We start from the raw sequence: 19,243 nt of genomic DNA on the forward strand, positions 1-19,243 counted from the left end.
GGACACGGGTCTACAGTCTGTTCTTCCAGATGTTATGGGGGAATAGACTAAACCTAGTCAAACGTGAGGTCACTTATCGCACGAGGAGACTAGGGGGGTTGAATATGGTGAACCCCGTGGTGTTTCTAGTGAACACCTTTTTGAAAGTTAACGTGGCAAACCTCTGGAAAGAGAGGGCTCCTCCGTGGGTATTCTCCTGCAAAGGATGGTTTCAGCCTTTCTTCCAGGAATGGGAGACAGGGGGAAGATTGAAGGATCTTCGCACACCGCACGGGCATCTCCCGGCTTATGTTACCCATGTTCTGAAAATGATGCGCCGGTGGGGTCTGGGAATGTGGGAAGTGAGGTCCCTCCCGAGGAAACTCCTCGACATGCGGGTCTTGCTTTCGCATTTTCAGAGACCATTGGTCCTCAGGGACTGCCTGAGTCGGGATCGAGGTTGGGTTAAGTTTGTTAAATTCTAGCAGGATCCCCAAGAAGTATTGGGACTTGACTTGGCGCTGCTTCCAAGGTAAGTTGTATGTGAGGGACAATTTGAAGCACAGGAGCTCCGTGGACAGGAATTGTCCCCGTGAGGATTGCGCTACCATGCTGGAAAGCATGGAGCACTTCCTGCTTCATTGTCCCTTTAATACAGAGGTGTACAACAGGGTGGGTGCTTCCATTGGTTGGCCGCGGCTGGCCACTCTGTCCTATGCCGAGTGGGCCTATGGAGCGTTCAGAGACCTCGGGAGAAGGGACCGAGCCACTTTATTCTTAGCGCAGTGGTCAGGTACTTCACGTGGAACGCACGAGTTTTAGTTACGACGCAGAGTAAAATCCTCCGTGTAGATGAAGTTTGTAGCAGCATCCTAGGTGCCCTGGTGAAGGTGCGTTCTCTGGAGTGCGAAAGACTGGGTGCCCGGAGGGCGGCCCATCTCTGGAGGGGTTTCTCCTTCGGGGTGCCTTAGTCCGTTAGCGCTCCTATATCCTGGTGGGGGGCTGATGTCTTTACACCCTAGTTTTTTGTTTTGTATTTCTGTTCCTTGAATAGAAGGTTTGCAGGCATCGAACTTGAGCCTTGGGTGGTGAGTATGTAGGTTGTGTTCTGTGATGTTGGTTTATGTATATATTGTATATAGTGTATTGTATATATTGTATATAGTGTGTATAATAGAGGGTCTTAGCTAGGTTGGGTGGGGGGATTGGGGGGTTCAACGGCGGTGATAAGAGACTGATCTGGCCTGGCCCAGGCCCCGCCTGGGGAAAAACTTTGGGGCCTGATCCTAGCTCGGATAATTCCTGAACTTTGTGGCCAGAGCTGGATCAGGGGTGGCGGGATAGTTAGAGTAGGTGTGTATATATATTAAGGAAAAATAAATAAATAAATTTTGCACACTGTATTGTATTTAGGTTTGTTGTAGGGTGAATGTGGTGGTGTAAGGGGGGGGGGGCTGTAAGGTAAGGCAGTGGGACCGGTAGGGTTTTGTTGTGTTTGCGGTGTTGTAATGTGTTCGGTTTAGTATAATGTGTTTATAGTGTATATATTGTATATAATATTGTATATAGGACGGTGTGAATGTAGTTGGGGTTGTATATAGTAGTATGAATGAAGCTGGGCCGGGGGTCTTACATGATTTTATACTATTTATTATGTAAAATTTTTACAGGGGTATTCATGTAGTTATGAGTATTTTGTTTGTTGTCTTTTAGTTTTGCTTTATTTTTATTGGAATTTTTCTTTCTCGTCCCTGATTTGTAGGTCATGAACTTTCTCCATTTTGGTTCCATTTCTGGTTTATTTCTTTGTGATTTTTGTCGTTTGTTGTCGTCTGATTGGAGCTTTGTTCTTATGTTTTGTTCTGTGGTGTTTTATTTGTAATGTATCTTGGTTATTGTCATGTAAAGTATTTTTATTTTATTTAATAAAAGACCTGGAGGATGAGACCTGATGTAATATGGTTAGTGCAGACATGATGACACATGGGTGATTCCCAGACTCCGCTGACGTTAGTTCTGGGGTCCGGGTGACGGTGGTTGGGGGATGTCATGTGGTCTTTTCTATTGTATCACAGTCACCCCCAGAAAGCAGAGACGGGGGGCCGGGAGATAAAGACGTGTACTCACTCAGCCTCCTCCACTGCTACTGGGCACTTGTACTGGGCGGTGTTGAAGAGGCAGATGTCGGCGTACTGGCGCACTGCGGAGAGACACGAGTGTCAAGATGCCGCACAATACAGGGTTAATTCACACACAGGACACAATCGGGGCGCACCCGAGATTTTAATCTTCTTCACAGTCTTGTTGGTGTTGTTGGTGACGTGGACATTGACGTTGATGGGTTCTCCATGGTAATAAATCTGCAAAGAAAACAACAACAGTAACAAACTGTATCACAGGAACAATGGAGAAGGTCAGACGTGGGGTCAACAACAGCTGCAGTGCTCAAGGCTGCCTGCAGAGGGCACCAGAGACCAGCCGTGACGGACACCGGGGCCCCATTCATTATTACAGTTGCACCTTTTTGGGTCTAATTTTTAGTGTTTTTGTCTGTTTTTCATTTTAATTTCATCTTTTTTTTAAAGTCTGTTTTATATGTTTTCTTTTAGTTTGTTTTACTTGTATTTCTTATGTTCAGAACTGTTGTTATATATATATATATATATATATATATATATATATATATATATATATATATATATATATATATATATATATACATATAGTGGGTGAAATAAGTATTGAACACGTCACTAATTTTCTAAGTAAATCTATTCCTAAAGCTGCTATTGACATGAAATTCACACTGGATGTCGGTAACAACCCATCCCATCCATACAGAAAAATAGATCACCATAGATGTCCATAAATTGTGTGTAATAAATTAATAAGATATGACACAGGGAAAAGTATTGAACACATGAAGAAAGAGAGGAGCAAAATGCCCTGGAAAGTCCTGACCAATCATAAGAAGGAGGCGTCATGTAGGGGGATAAAGAAGTTTAGACAGGATTTCTCCTGTGAATTGTAATGACAGACAGCCATGAGTTCCTACTGGTTAGAGTACAGCAAACAACTTTTGCAGCTTTCATCTCACAGCACTGTCAGTATTGGGGAAAAGGCAGTAGAGCAGAGCCAACAGTGTCTGGAGATGAAAGCTGTTACATGTTGTCTGCCATGACTCTCAGCTCTGCCGTACTCATCAGAGTAGGTGCAGAGATCAGGGCTGTCGGTCATTACATGTCTCAGAGGAGAATACCAGGTCTAAGCTTCACTGGGGGCGTGTTACTTTTGTCCCCTGCATGAAACCTCTTGCTTATGATTGGTCAAAATGATGCAGTGGATAAAGTACACACCCACTAAGAAGAATTTCTGGTAATGCCTCCTTGTCCTTATCATAAATTATATCCTCTGCTTTACCAGTGAATATCTCTCCAAGGAGACAGAGATTAGGGGGACAAAATAAAAACACATTTTTAATAAAAACTACATTTTACTGAGCTCTACAGCTGCCATTTCATGATGTGGGCAATAAACTGAGCCCAAACTGGTGTTCTGTCCTCTAGGGGCCGGTCTGGCCGCTCTACATACATTGCACAGGAATTTCTAGTGTCTTCATAAAATAAATGGTAAATTCTCTTGGGAAAAATAACACGTAATCATATTGATGAATAGATCACGGTTTCCAAGATCTCTGCTACCTGTCAATACAAGGAAATATTCCAGAAGGGAGGAAAGCAATCCTGATCAAATCATTAGCACTGCCAGATTGTATCCAGTCTGCCAAGTAAGGCTAGGTTCACATTTCGTTTTTGGGTGATCGCTAACGGACAGCGTTGCACGGCGAAAATGTCGCAATTAACGCCGTGCAACGGGTCCGTTAGCACACCCATTGACAGCAATGTTCTTTTCGCCTGCAGCGCATCGCTAGCGCGTGCCTTTTTCGGCTTGCGCTAGCGATGTGCCGTTCTTTTGTAGCGCACCTCGGACGCTGCTTGCAGCGTCCGCGGCGTGCCCGAGGTCCGTTCCCCGCTCTCGCAGATCGGGGATCTGCGAGAGCGGGGACGTTAACGCGAACCCCAAACGCGACCCCTAAAAATACATTGCGTTAGCGCAATCTGCTAGCGCTAGCGCTAAACGGATTGCCCTAACGCAATGTGAACCTAGCCTAACAGCCTGCCGCTCCTGCGCTTATACATTGTAACAAAAAGTCAGAACCCCGGAGAGTTGTGCTAATAATTCATTCATGAGGGATTAGGCAGAATGGATACAACTGTAACAAATTCTCAGCTTTGTGATTGGAGGAGGAGAATTCAACTCAACACAATATGTGGATAACCTGCAGAAATTCCATAAATCCATAAAAGTGAGCAGAGAAGGATTAGTATAAGCGGTGAAGAGATCCAATATGGTGCGAGGATCCCATAATCTCCAGTATTCCGGATCCTACAGTGCAGTCACCTCTTTATCCAGCGATGCCTCCAGGTGCAGCGGCTTGTCTGACATCAGGAACTGTCGCGTGGTCTCCGCCATCGGTTGGGGTCCCGGCCTCTCCGGAGCATACTGCACTTTTCTGATTACTAATCGCACTGAATTCCTGAGAAAAATGAGATAATTGAAATGAATGAGGCAACAGTGCGAAGAAAGATAGATAGATAGATAGATAGATAGATAGATAGATAATAGATAGATAATAGATAGATAGATAATAGATAGATAGATGATAGATAGATAGATAGATAGATAGATAGATAGATAGATGGATAGATAGATAATAGATAGATAGATAATAGATAGATAGATAATAGATAGATAGATGGATGATAGATAATAGATAGATAGATAGATAGATAATAGATAGATAGATAGATAATAGATAGATAGATAGATAGATAATAGATAGATAGATAGATAGATAGATAGATAATAGATAGATAGATAATAGATAGATAGATAGATAGATAGATAGATAGATAGATAGATAATAGATAGATAGATAGATAGATAATAGATAGATAGATAGATAATAGATAGATAGATAGATAATAGATAATAGATAGATAGATAGATAATAGATAGATAGATAATAGATAGATAGATAGATAGATAATAGATAGATAGATAGATAGATAGATAATAGATAGATAATAGATAGATAGATAGATAGATAAACAGATATATAATAGATAGATAGATAGATAGATAGATAGATAGATAGATAGATAGATAATAGATAGATAGATAGATAGATAGATAATAGATAGATAGATATAGATAGATAATAGATAGATAGATAGATAGATAATAGATAGATAGATAGATAGATAATAGATAGATAGATAGATAATAGATAGATAGATAGATAATAGATAGATAGATAGATAGATAGATAGATAGATAATAGATAGATAGATAGATGATAGATAGATAGATAGATAGATAGATAGATAGATAGATAGATAGATAGATAGATAGATAGATAGATGATAGATAGATAGATAGATAGATAATAGATAGATAGATAGATAGATAGATAGATAGATAGATAATAGATAGATAATAGATAGATAGATAGATAGATAGATAGATAGATAATAGATAGATAATAGATAGATAGATAATAGATAGATAGATAGATAATAGATAGATAGATAGATAGATAGATAGATAGATAGATAGATAGATAGATAGATAGATAGATAGATAGATAATAGATAGATAATAGATAGATAATAGATAGATAGATGGATGATAGATAATAGATAGATAGATAGATAATAGATAGATAGATAGATAGATAGATAGATAATAGATAGATGGATAATAGATAGATAGATAGATAGATAATAGATAGATAGATAGATAGATAATAGATAGATAATAGATAGATAGATAGATAGATAGATAGATAGATAGATAGATAATAGATAGATAGATAGATAGATAGATAATAGATAGATAGATAGATAGATAGATAATAGATAGATAGATAGATAGATAGATAGATAGATAGATAATAGATAGATAGATAGATAGATAGATAGATAGATAGATAATAGATAGATAGATAGATAAATAGATAGATAATAGATAGATAGATGATAGATAGATAGATAGATAGATAGATAGATAGATAGATAATAGATAGATAGATAGATAGATAGATAGATAGATAGATAGATAATAGATAGATAGATAGATAGATAGATAGATAGATAGATAATAGATAGATAATAGATAGATAGATAGATAGATAGATAGATAGATAGATAATAGATAGATAGATAGATAGATAGATAGATAATAGATACATAGATAGATAAATAGATAGATAATAGATAGATAGATAATAGATAGATAGATAGATAGATAGATAGATAGATAATAGATAGATAGATAGATAGATAGATAATAGATAGATAGATAGATAATAGATAGATAATAGATAGATAGATAATAGATAGATAGATAGATAGATAGATAATAGATAGATAGATAATAGATAGATAGATAGATGATAGATAGATAGATAGATAGATAGATAATAGATAGATAGATAGATAATAGATAGATGATAGATAGATAGATAGATAGATAGATAGATAGATAGATAGATAGATAGATAGATAGATAGATAGATAGATAGATGGATGGATGGATAGATAGATAGATAGATAGATAGATAGATAGATAGATAGATAGATAGATAATAGATAGATAGATAGATACATAGATAATAGATAGATAGATAGATAGATAGATAGATAATAGATAGATAATAGATAGATAGATAGATAGATAGATAGATAGATAGATAGATAGATAGATAATAGATAATAGATAGATAGATAATAGATAGATAATAGATAATAGATAGATAGATAATAGATAATAGATAAATAATAGATAATAGATGGATAATAGACAGATAGAAAAATATATAACTGTTCAGTCAATTATCTATTAACCTCTTATGAATCTTTTCTTCCAGGGTTTCAGCACAGAAAGCTTTCACTTCATAGTCCACACCGCAGGCCTGAGTGATGGAGAACAAGAAGAGGTGAGGAAATCAACAGTCTGAAGAAGGTGCACTATATAGAAATACCTCATAGATCCACCATCCAGTGAGGCGAGTAGTGATCAGGGGAAGCTGACCTCCACCTCTCCACCTCCATGACCTCCACCTCTCCACCTCCACCTCCATGACCTCCACCTCTCCACCTCCACCTCTCCACCTCCATGACCTCCACCTCTCCACCTCCACCTCCACCTCTCCACCTTCATGACTTCCACCTCTCCACCTCCACCTCCATGACCTCCACCTCTCCACCTCCACCTCCATGACCTCCACCTCTCCACCTCCACCTCTCCACCTCCATGACCTCCACCTCTCCACCTCCACCTCCACCTCTCCACCTTCATGACTTCCACCTCTCCACCTCCATGACCTCCACCTCTCCACCTCCACCTTCATGACCTCCATCTCCCCACCTCTCTACCTCAACCTTCATGACCTCCATCTCTCCACCTTCATGACCTCCATCTCTCCATCTTCATGACCTCCATCTCTCCACCTCTCCACCTCCACCTCTCTCTTCATGACCTCCACCTCCACCTCTCCACCTCCATGACCTCCACCTCTCCACCTCTCCACCTCCATGACCTCCACCTCTCCACCTCCACCTCTCCACCTCCATGACCTCCACCTCTCCACCTCCATGACCTCCACCTCTCCACCTCCACCTCTCCACCTCCATGACCTCCACCTCTCCACCTCCACCTCTCCACCTCCATGACCTCCACCTCCATGACCTCCACCTCTCCACCTCCACCTTCATGACCTCCACCACCTTTATCTCCACCACCAGATTCATTATCATCACCCTGTCTTCATCTTTGGCACTATCTCTCTTTCACCTCCCTAGTAACGGTCTCAGTGAGGACCCCCGGGATCAGTAAAGTGCACCTCTATCTGTCCCTTCATTTCTTCCCCACTTTCCTGCTTGTCACCCTCGGTTGTGACTACAAACCTTTCCTGTGTCTTCAGGGCCGGGCTGAAGAGTGACAGAACATGGCAGATTGGGAGGAATCTGGAAAACAAAACCAAAATCTGTATTTTCACTGCACATTATTGGTCTTCACAGTTCATCCTAATAATGGTCCCTAAAATCAGAGTTTTATCAGCAGGAGATTATGACTACCGGACTAGCTTTCTGGTGCCTCCTGGTCCAAATCCGCTCCAACTACTGATTGGCAGCTTTCTATAGATATACAATGTACACAAAAAGTTGCCAATCAGTGGTGTGGGCGGGGTTCTACACAGCTGCCAATCAGTGGTGTGGGCGGGGTTATATATGGCAATCAGTGGTGTGGGCAGAGTCACACAGGGCTCAGCATTTCAAGCTCTGCTACATCTGCAGTACAGAAAACTGTGATTCTATCACAACTGCTGCACCCAGAAAACTAAGTGATACATCATTGGAATCAGGGTCTCTGCCCCTACATCATGCTGTTGTCAGATTACGTAACAAAACCTACTGACAGATTCCCTTTACTTGTTTCCCGGAAGACACTGATACAGACCCGGGCTCCTTTCTAAGTTTCAATACTTGAATATTCACCTGCAGGCAGTCCAGATTTTACGAGGACATTCCCAACAATGGAAGATCAAAAAAAGGGCCGGGCTTAGAAAAAAGTGGACCTTCCTAACAATTTGGAGTTGATTCCAGACTTTCCGAGGCTGAGAATTACATTTCCCAGTTTTGGTAAAATACAGACCCTGAACCGGCAGAAGATGCGGAAAGTTGTGTAAGAAGGAACTAGAAATATTGTGGCAGCAGCTCGGGGGTTCAGGACATGATCGAAAAAGCAAAGACAAGTCAGAAATCCTGTGTAAATGGTGTCCAGACTGTGAGAGAGAGTACAACACATGGCGGCCTTCTACTGGGAACAGTGCCACGTCTGTCCGCAGGTCGGGTCTGGTACAGCAGCTCAGTGACAGCGGAGGAGCTGCAGTACCACTCACAACCTGAGCACAGCTGTGGCGCTGTTCTATGAAGAAACTCAGATAATAAGAATGGAAACAAACGTATCTTATGTGGAAATGAAAAAATATATCATTTTTTTGGTTAGGGGAAATTTTTGGGAAAAAAATGTGATTTATTTGTAACATTTTTTTTTTGAGTAGACATGAAGGATGGTCTCCTACCTCGAAGGTGAACGGGTAGGCGTGCTCACCCAACTTCTTAATCAAGCGCTCCTGCAGTCGCGTCAGCGGCTTCTTCTCTTCTGGGACGGGCGGGAAAGCTTGGATGTTGGCCACGAAAAGATCCTTCCGAAAGGTCAAACCGAGAACATCGAGGTCCTCGCGTCCGTAGCGGAAAGCGCAAGTCAGCGTCACGAACACTGGAGGAACGAGAGACAGAGGCGGCGGTAACGAGAGGCGGGAGGAGGACGATCCGCCGACCACACGGGGCTCCGCTCCGCCACCACCGCTAATGGGAGGACTCATTTCTTGGAGGTGAAAAATGTTCAGAAAATGTCAGTTCTCAACAGAAAACGACTAAAAATTCTCTAGAAATAGATCCAGGTCCCTCGGCTGATTGCTTCCTTCTGGAGCTGGTTAGGGTCACTTTTTGTCTTAGATCCATAAACTGCTCGTACTTTGTAGGATTTATCCAAACCACCGGGATCACAAAACTGTACAGCATGGAAAGCGTTACCAGTCCCGGCACGGTAGGTGTTCGGTGGGCACTGAAACTCCTACATTATAATCAGTGGGGGTCCCAGAGGACAGACCCTTCAACATTTCTAATTATGTGATGAAAATATTCCTTCACTTCTGCACAGTGACCTTGGACTCAATACAAATGTCAGAGAAAGTCCGTCTCCTGTGGAGGTGGGGGATGATATATGGTGAAATAAAAGTAAATGTTCCTGATACTTGCCCCGCCCCTGAGGAACCTCAAAGAACTTTCACTGAACAAGTGGATATAGTTAGATAACTCCTTCCTCACCCAATCTTGGGATTTTACTTTTAACAATATACATTTAGCCATCAGATACATTACCTTTTCTTTCCTTCAGATATTCAGGGTCCACCAAAACAACGCCATCTAGAAAAACACAAAAGTATAACAATTTGTATAATCATAGGTACAGACACTGGGAGCAAATCAGAGAATTCAGCAGATTAACAGGGAATAATAGATTGTAGTCCCCTTCCCTACATAAGATTAGAAAAGATCCTGTCTGCAGCCACCACTAGGGGGAGCTCCCTGTATACAGAGATACATGATAAGATCCTGTCTGCAGCCACCACTAGGGGGAGCTCCCTGTATACAGAGATACATGATAAGATCCTGTCTGCAGTCACCACTAGGGGGAGCTCCCTGTATACAGAGATACATGATATGATCCTGTCTGCAGCCACCACTAGGAGGAGCTCTCTGTATACAGAGATACATGATCAGATCCTGTCTGCAGCCACCACTAGGGGGGGCTCCTTGTATACAGAGATACATGATCAGATCCTGTCTGCAGTCACCACTAGGGGGAGCTCCCTGTATACAGAGATACATGATCAGATCCTGTCTGCAGTCACCACTAGGGGGAGCTCCCTGTATACAGAGATACATGATAAGGTCCTGTCTGCAGTCACCACTAGGGGGAGCTCCCTGTATACAGAGATACATGATCAGATCCTGTCTGCAGTCACCACTAGGGGGAGCTCCCTGTATACAGAGATACATGATAAGGTCCTGTCTGCAGTCACCACTAGGGGGAGCTCCCTGTATACAGAGATACATGATCAGATCCTGTCTGCAGTCACCACTAGGGGGGGCTCCTTGTATACAGAGATACATGATAAGGTCCTGTCTGCAGTCACCACTAGGGGGAGCTCCCTGTATACAGAGATACATGATCAGATCCTGTCTGCAGTCACCACTAGGGGGAGCTCCCTGTATACAGAGATACATGATAAGATCCTGTCTGCAGCCACCACTAGGGGGAGCTCCCTGTATACAGACGTACATGATAAGATCCTGTCTGCAGCCACCACTAGGGGGAGCTCCCTGTATACAGACGTACATGATAAGATCCTGTCTGCAGCCACCACTAGGGGGAGCTCCCTGTATACAGAGATACATGATAAGGTCCTGTCTGCAGTCACCACTAGGGGGAGCTCCCTGTATACAGAGATACATGATCAGATCCTGTCTGCAGTCACCACTAGGGGGAGCTCCCTGTATACAGAGATACATGATAAGATCCTGTCTGCAGCCACCACTAGGGGGAGCTCCCTGTATACAGAGATACATGATCAGATCCTGTCTGCAGCCACCACTAGGGGGAGCTCCCTGTATACAGAGATACATGATCAGATCCTGTCTGCAGTCACCACTAGGGGGAGCTCCCTGTATACAGAGATACATGATAAGATCCTGTCTGCAGCCACCACTAGGGGGAGCTCCTTGTATACAGAGATACATGATCAGATCCTGTCTGCAGCCACCACTAGGGGGAGCTCCCTGTATACAGAGATACATGATCAGATCCTGTCTGCAGCCACCACTAGGGGGAGCTCCTTGTATACAGAGATACATGATCAGATCCTGTCTGCAGCCACCACTAGGGGGAGCTCCCTGTATACAGAGATACATGATCAGATCCTGTCTGCAGCCACCACTAGGGGGAGCTCCTTGTATACAGAGATACATGATCAGATCCTGTCTGCAGTCACCACTATGGGGAGCTCCCTGTATACAGAGATACATGATAAGATCCTGTCTGCAGCCACCACTAGGGGGAGCTCCTTGTATACAGAGATACATGATCAGATCCTGTCTGCAGCCACCACTAGGGGGAGCTCCTTGTATACAGAGATACATGATAAGATCCTGTCTGCAGCCACCACTAGGGGGAGCTCCTTGTATACAGAGATACATGATCAGATCCTGTCTGCAGCCACCACTAGGGGGAGCTCCTTGTATACAGAGATACATGATAAGATCCTGTCTGCAGCCACCACTAGGGGGAGCTCCTTGTATACAGAGATACATGATAAGATCCTGTCTGCAGCCACCACTAGGGGGAGCTCCCTGTATACAGAAATACATGATAAGATCCTGTCTGCAGTCACCACTAGGGGGAGCTCCCTGTATACAGAGATACATGATTAGGTCCTGTCTGCAGTCACCACTAGGGGGAGCTCCCTGTATACAGAGATACATGATAAGATCATGTCTGCAGTCACCACTAGGGGGAGCTCCCTGTATACAGAGATACATGATAAGATTCTGTCTGCAGCCACCACTAGGGGGAGCTCCCTGTATACAGAGATACATGATAAGGTCCTGTCTGCAGTCACCACTAGGGGGAGCTCCCTGTATACAGAGATACATGATAATATCTTGTCTGCAGCCACCACTAGGGGGACCTCCCTGTATACAGAGATACATGATAAGATCATGTCTGCAGTCACCACTAGGGGGAGCTCCCTGTATACAGAGATACATGATAAGATTCTGTCTGCAGCCACCACTAGGGGGAGCTCCCTGTATACAGAGATACATGATAAGGTCCTGTCTGCAGTCACCACTAGGGGGAGCTCCCTGTATACAGAGATACATGATAATATCTTGTCTGCAGCCACCACTAGGGGGAGCTCCCTGTATACAGAAATACATGATAAGATCCTGTCTGCAGTCACCACTAGGGGGAGCTCCCTGTATACAGAGATACATGATTAGGTCCTGTCTGCAGTCACCACTAGGGGGAGCTCCCTGTATACAGAGATACATGATAAGATCCTGTCTGCAGTCACCACTAGGGGGAGCTCCCTGTATATAGAGATATATGATAAGGTCCTGTCTGCAGTCACCACTAGGGGGAGCTCCCTGTATACAGAGATACATGATAAGATTCTGTCTGCAGCCACCACTAGGGGGAGCTCCCTGTATACAGAGATACATGATAAGGTCCTGTCTGCAGTCACCACTAGGGGGAGCTCCCTGTATACAGAGATACATGATAATATCCTGTCTGCAGCCACCACTAGGGGAAGCTCCCTGTATACAGAGATACATGATAAGATCCTGTCTGCAGTCACCACTAGGGGGAGCTCCCTGTATACAGAGATACATGATAATATCCTGTCTGCAGCCACCACTAGGGGAAGCTCCCTGTATACAGAGATACATGATAAGATTCTGTCTGCAGCCACCACTAGGGGAAGCTCCCTGTATACAGAGATACATGATAAGATTCTGTCTGCAGCCACCACTAGGGGAAGCTCCCTGTATACAGAGATACATGATAATATCCTGTCTGCAGCCACCACTAGGGGGAGCTCCCTGTATACAGAGATACATGATAAGATTCTGTCTGCAGCCACCACTAGGGGAAGCTCCCTGTATACAGAGATACATGATAAGATCCTGTCTGCAGTCACCAATAGGGGGAGCTCCCTGTATACAGAGATACATGATAAGATCCTGTCTGCAGCCACCACTAGGGGGAGCTCCCTGTATACAGAGATACATGATAAGGTCCTGTCTGCAGTCACCACTAGGGGGAGCTCCCTGTATACAGAGATACATGATAATATCCTGTCTGCAGCCACCACTAGGGGAAGCTCCCTGTATACAGAGATACATGATAAGATCCTGTCTGCAGTCACCACTAGGGGGAGCTCCCTGTATACAGAGATACATGATAATATCCTGTCTGCAGTCACCACTAGGGGGAGCTCCCTGTATACAGAGATACATGATAATATCCTGTCTGCAGCCACCACTAGGGGAAGCTCCCTGTATACAGAGATACATGATAAGATCCTGTCTGCAGCCACCACTAGGGGGAGCTCCCTGTATACAGAGATACATGATAATATCCTGTCTGCAGCCACCACTAGGGGTGCTCCCTGTATACAGAGATACATGATAAGATTCTGTCTGCAGCCACCACTAGGGGAAGCTCCCTGTATACAGAGATACATGATAAGATCCTGTCTGCAGCCACCACTAGGGGGAGCTCCCTGTATACAGAGATACATGATAAGATCCTGTCTGCAGTCACCACTAGGGGGAGCTCCCTGTATACAGAGATACATGATAATATCCTGTCTGCAGCCACCACTAGGGGTGCTCCCTGTATACAGAGATACATGATAAGATTCTGTCTGCAGCCACCACTAGGGGAAGCTCCCTGTATACAGAGATACATGATAAGATCCTGTCTGCAGCCACCACTAGGGGGAGCTCCCTGTATACAGAGATACATGATAAGATCCTGTCTGCAGTCACCACTAGGGGGAGCTCCCTGTATACAGAGATACATGATAAGATCCTGTCTGCAGCCACCACTAGGGGGAGCTCCCTGTATACAGAGATACGTGATAATATCCTGTCTGCAGCCACCACTAGGGGAAGCTCCCTGTATACAGAGATACATGATAAGATCCTGCCTGCAGTCACCACTAGGGGGAGCTCCCTGTATACAGAGATACGTGATAATATCCTGTCTGCAGCCACCACTAGGGGAAGCTCCCTGTATACAGAGATACATGATAAGATCCTGTCTGCAGTCACCACTAGGGGGAGCTCCCTGTATACAGAGATACATGATAAGATCCTGTCTGCAGCCACCACTAGGGGGAGCTCCCTGTATACAGAGATACGTGATAATATCCTGTCTGCAGCCACCACTAGGGGAAGCTCCCTGTATACAGAGATACATGATAAGATCCTGTCTGCAGTCACCACTAGGGGGAGCTCCCTGTATACAGAGATACATGATAAGATCCTGTCTGCAGTCACCACTAGGGGGAGCTCCCTGTATACAGAGATACATGATAAGATCCTGTCTGCAGTCACCACTAGGGGGAGCTCCCTGTATACAGAGATACATGATAATATCCTGTCTGCAGCCACCACTAGGGGGAGCTCCCTGTATACAGAGATACGTGATAATATCCTGTCTGCAGCCACCACTAGGGGAAGCTCCCTGTATACAGAGATACATGATAAGATCCTGTCTGCAGTCACCACTAGGGGGAGCTCCCTGTATACAGAGATACATGATAATATCCTGTCTGCAGCCACCACTAGGGGGAGCTCCCTGTATACAGAGATACATGATAAGATCCTGTCTGCAGCCACCACTAGGGGGAGCTCCCTGTATACAGAGATACATGATAATATCCTGTCTGCAGTCACCACTAGGGGGAGCTCCCTGTATACAGAGATACATGATAAGATTCTGTCTGCAGCCACCACTAGGGGGAGCTCCCTGTATACAGAGATATATGATAAGATCCTGTCTGCAGTCACCACTAGGGGGAGCTCCCTGTATACAGAGATACATGATAAGATCCTGTCTGCAGTCACCAATAGGGGGAGCTCCCTGTATACAGAGATACATGATAAGATCCTGCCTGCAGTCACCAATAGGGGGAGCTCCCTGTATACAGAGATACATGATAAGATCCTGCCTGCAGTCACCACTAGGGGGAGCTCCCTGTATACAGAGATACATGATAAGATCCTGTCTGCAGTCACCAATAGGGGGAGCTCCCTGTATACAGAGATACATGATAAGATCCTGCCTGCAGTCACCAATAGGGGGAGCTCCCTGTATACAGAGATACATGATAAGATCCTGCCTGCAGTCACCAATAGGGGGAGCTCCCTGTATACAGAGATACATGATAAGATCCTGTCTGCAGTCACCAATAGTGGGAGCTCCCTGTATACAGAGATACATGATAAGATCCTGTCTGCAGCCACCACTAGGGGGAGCCCCCTGTATACAGAGATACAGGATAAGATCCTGTCTGCAGCCACCACTAGGGGGAGCTCCCTGTATACAGAGATACATGATAAGATTCTGTCTGCAGTCACCACTAGGGGGAGCCCCCTGTATACAGAGATACAGGATAAGATCCTGTCTGCAGCCACCACTAGGGGGAGCTCCCTGTATACAGAGATACATGATAAGGTCCTGTCTGCAGTCACCACTAGGGGGAGCTCCCTGTATACAGAGATACATGATAATATCCTGTCTGCAGTCACCACTAGGGGAAGCTCCCTGTATACAGAGATACATGATAAGATCCTGTCTGCAGCCACCACTAGGGGGAGCTCCCAGTATACAGAGATACATGATAAGGTCCTGTCTGCAGCCACCACTAGGGGGAGCTCCCTGTATACAGAGATACATGATAAGATCCTGTCTGCAGCCACCACTAGGGGGAGATCCTTGTATACAGAGATACAAGATAAGATCCTGTCTGCAGTGACCACTAGGGGGAGCTCCCTGTATACAGAGATACAAGATAAGATCCTGTCTGCAGCCACCACTAGGGGGAGCTCCCTGTATACAGAGATACATGATAAGATCCTGTCTGCAGTCACCACTAGGGGGAGCTCCCTGTATACAGAGATACATGATAAGAGCCTGTCTGCAGTCACCACTAGGGGGAGCTCCCTGTATACAGAGATACATGATAAGATCCTGTCTGCAGCCACGACTAGGGGGAGCTCCCTGTATACAGAGATCCATGATAAGATCCTGTCTGCAGTCACCACCAGGGGGAGCTCCCTGTATACAGAGATACATGATAAGAATCTGTCTGCAGCCATCACTAGGGGGAGCTCCCTGTATAGAGATACATGATAAGATCCTGTCTGCAGCCACCACTAGGGGGAGCTCCCTGTATACAGAGATACAAGATAAGATCCTGTCTGCAGCCACCACTAGGGGGAGCTCCCAGTATACAGAGATACATGATAAGATCCTGTCTGCAGCCACCACTAGGGGGAGCTCCCTGTATACAGAGATACATGATAAGATCCTGTCTGCAGCCACCACTAGGGGGAGCTCCCTGTATACAGAGATACATGATAAGATCCTGTCTGCAGCCAGCACTAGGGGGAGCTCCCTGTATACAGAGATACATGATAAGATCCTGTCTGCAGCCACCACTAGGGGGAGCTCCCTGTATACAGAGATACATGATAAGATCCTGTCTGCAGTCACCACTAGGGGGAGCTCCCTGTATACAGAGATACATGATAAGATCCTGTCTGCAGCCACCACTAGGGGGAGCTCCCTATATACAGAGATACATGATAAGATCCTGTGTGCAGCCACCACTAGGGGAGCTCTCTGTATACAGAGATACATGATAAGATCCTGTCTGCAGCCACCACTAGGGGGAGCTCCCTGTATACAGAGATACGTGATAAGATCCTGTCTGCAGCCACCACTAGGGGGAGCTCCCTGTATACAGAGATACATGATAAGATCCTGTCTGCAGCCACCACTAGGGGAGCTCCCTGTATACAGAGATACATGATAAGATCCTGTGTGCAGCCACCACTAGGGGAGCTCTCTGTATACAGAGATACATGATAAGATCCTGTCTGCAGCCACCACTAGGGGGAGCTCCCTGTATACAGAGATACGTGATAAGATCCTGTCTGCAGCCACCACTAGGGGGAGCTCCCTGTATACAGAGATACATGATAAGATCCTGTCTGCAGCCACCACTAGGGGAGCTCCCTGTATACAGAGATACGTGATAAGATCCTGTCTGCAGCCACCACTAGGGGGAGCTCTCTGTATACAGAGATACATGATAAGATCCTGTCTGCAGCCACCACTAGGGGAGCTCCCTGTATACAGAGATACGTGATAAGATCCTGTCTGCAGCCACCACTAGGGGGAGCTCCCTGTATACAGAGATACATGATAAGATCCTGTCTGCAGCCACCACTAGGGGAGCTCCCTGTATACAGAGATACGTGATAAGATCCTGTCTGCAGCCACCACTAGGGGGAGCTCCCTGTATACAGAGATACATGATAAGATCCTGTCTGCAGCCACCACTAGGGCGAGCTCCCTGTATACAGAGATACATGATAAGATCCTGTCTGCAGCCACCACTAGGGGAGCTCCCTGTATACAGAGATACGTGATAAGATCCTGTCTGCAGCCACCACTAGGGGGAGCTCCCTGTATACAGAGCTACATGATAAGATCCTGTCTGCAGTCACCACTAGGGGGAGCTCCCTGTATACAGAGATACGTGATAAGATCCTGTCTGCAGTCACCACTAGGGGGAGCTCCCTGTATACAGAGATACATGATAAGATCCTGTCTGCAGTCACCACTAGGGGAGCTCCCTGTATACAGAGATACATGATAAGATCCTGTCTGCAGTCACCACTAGGGGGAGCTCCCTGTATACAGAGATACATGATAAGATCCTGTCTGCAGTCACCACTAGGGGGAGCTCCCTGTATACAGAGATACATGATAAGATCCTGTCTGCAGTCAGCACTAGGGGAGCTCTCTGTATACAGAGATACATGATAAGATCCTGTCTGCAGCCACCACTAGGGGAGCTCCCTGTATACAGAGATACGTGATAAGATCCTGTCTGCAGCCACCACTAGGGGGAGCTCCCTGTATACAGAGCTACATGATAAGATCCTGTCTGCAGTCACCACTAGGGGGAGCTCCCTGTATACAGAGATACGTGATAAGATCCTGTCTGCAGTCACCACTAGGGGAGCTCCCTGTATACAGAGATACGTGATAAGATCCTGTCTGCAGTCACCACTAGGGGGAGCTCCCTGTATACAGAGATACGTGATAAGATCCTGTCTGCAGTCACCACTAGGGGGAGCCCCCTGTATACAGAGATACGTGATAAGATCCTGTCTGCAGTCACCACTAGGGGGAGCTCCCTGTATACAGAGATACGTGATAAGATCCTGTCTGCAGTCACCACTAGGGGGAGCTCCTTGTATACAGAGATACATGATAAGATCCTGTCTGCAGTCACCACTAGGGGGAGCTCCCTGTATACAGAGACACATGATAAGATCCTGTCTGCAGCCACCACTAGGGGGAGCTCCCTGTATAGAGATACATGATAAGATCCTGTCTGCAGCCACCACTAGGGGGAGCTCCCTGTATACAGAGCTACATGATAAGATCCTGTCTGCAGTCACCACTAGGGGAGCTCCCTGTATACAGAGATACGTGATAAGATCCTGTCTGCAGTCACCACTAGGGGAGCTCTCTGTATACAGAGATACGTGATAAGATCCTGTCTGCAGTCACCACTAGGGGGAGCCCCCTGTATACAGAGATACGTGATAAGATCCTGTCTGCAGTCACCACTAGGGGGAGCTCCCTGTATACAGAGACACATGATAAGATCCTGTCTGCAGTCACCACTAGGGGAGCTCCC

General features: G+C 45.2%; 1 protein-coding gene across 4 annotated transcripts in view; it reads right to left on the minus strand.

Moving 5' to 3' along the window:
* The window catches only part of LOC143817438 (beta-arrestin-1), a 239,291-nt gene that overhangs the window by 54,457 nt on the left and 165,591 nt on the right, over positions 1-19,243 (minus strand). For all 4 annotated transcript variants that reach the window (XM_077298840.1, XM_077298843.1, XM_077298844.1 and 1 more), the window contains exons 4-10: positions 10,050-10,094; positions 9,188-9,384; positions 8,010-8,069; positions 6,948-7,015; positions 4,441-4,576; positions 2,255-2,339; positions 2,107-2,179 (exon numbers count right to left, since the gene is read on the minus strand). In XM_077298840.1, coding sequence (XP_077154955.1) covers positions 2,107-2,179; positions 2,255-2,339; positions 4,441-4,576; positions 6,948-7,015; positions 8,010-8,069; positions 9,188-9,384; positions 10,050-10,094 — 664 coding nt within the window. The remainder of the gene's footprint in view (positions 1-2,106; positions 2,180-2,254; positions 2,340-4,440; positions 4,577-6,947; positions 7,016-8,009; positions 8,070-9,187; positions 9,385-10,049; positions 10,095-19,243) is intronic.

This window comes from Ranitomeya variabilis, chromosome 3 (assembly GCF_051348905.1).
Source record: "Ranitomeya variabilis isolate aRanVar5 chromosome 3, aRanVar5.hap1, whole genome shotgun sequence".
NCBI classification, from domain to species: Eukaryota; Metazoa; Chordata; class Amphibia; order Anura; family Dendrobatidae; genus Ranitomeya; species Ranitomeya variabilis.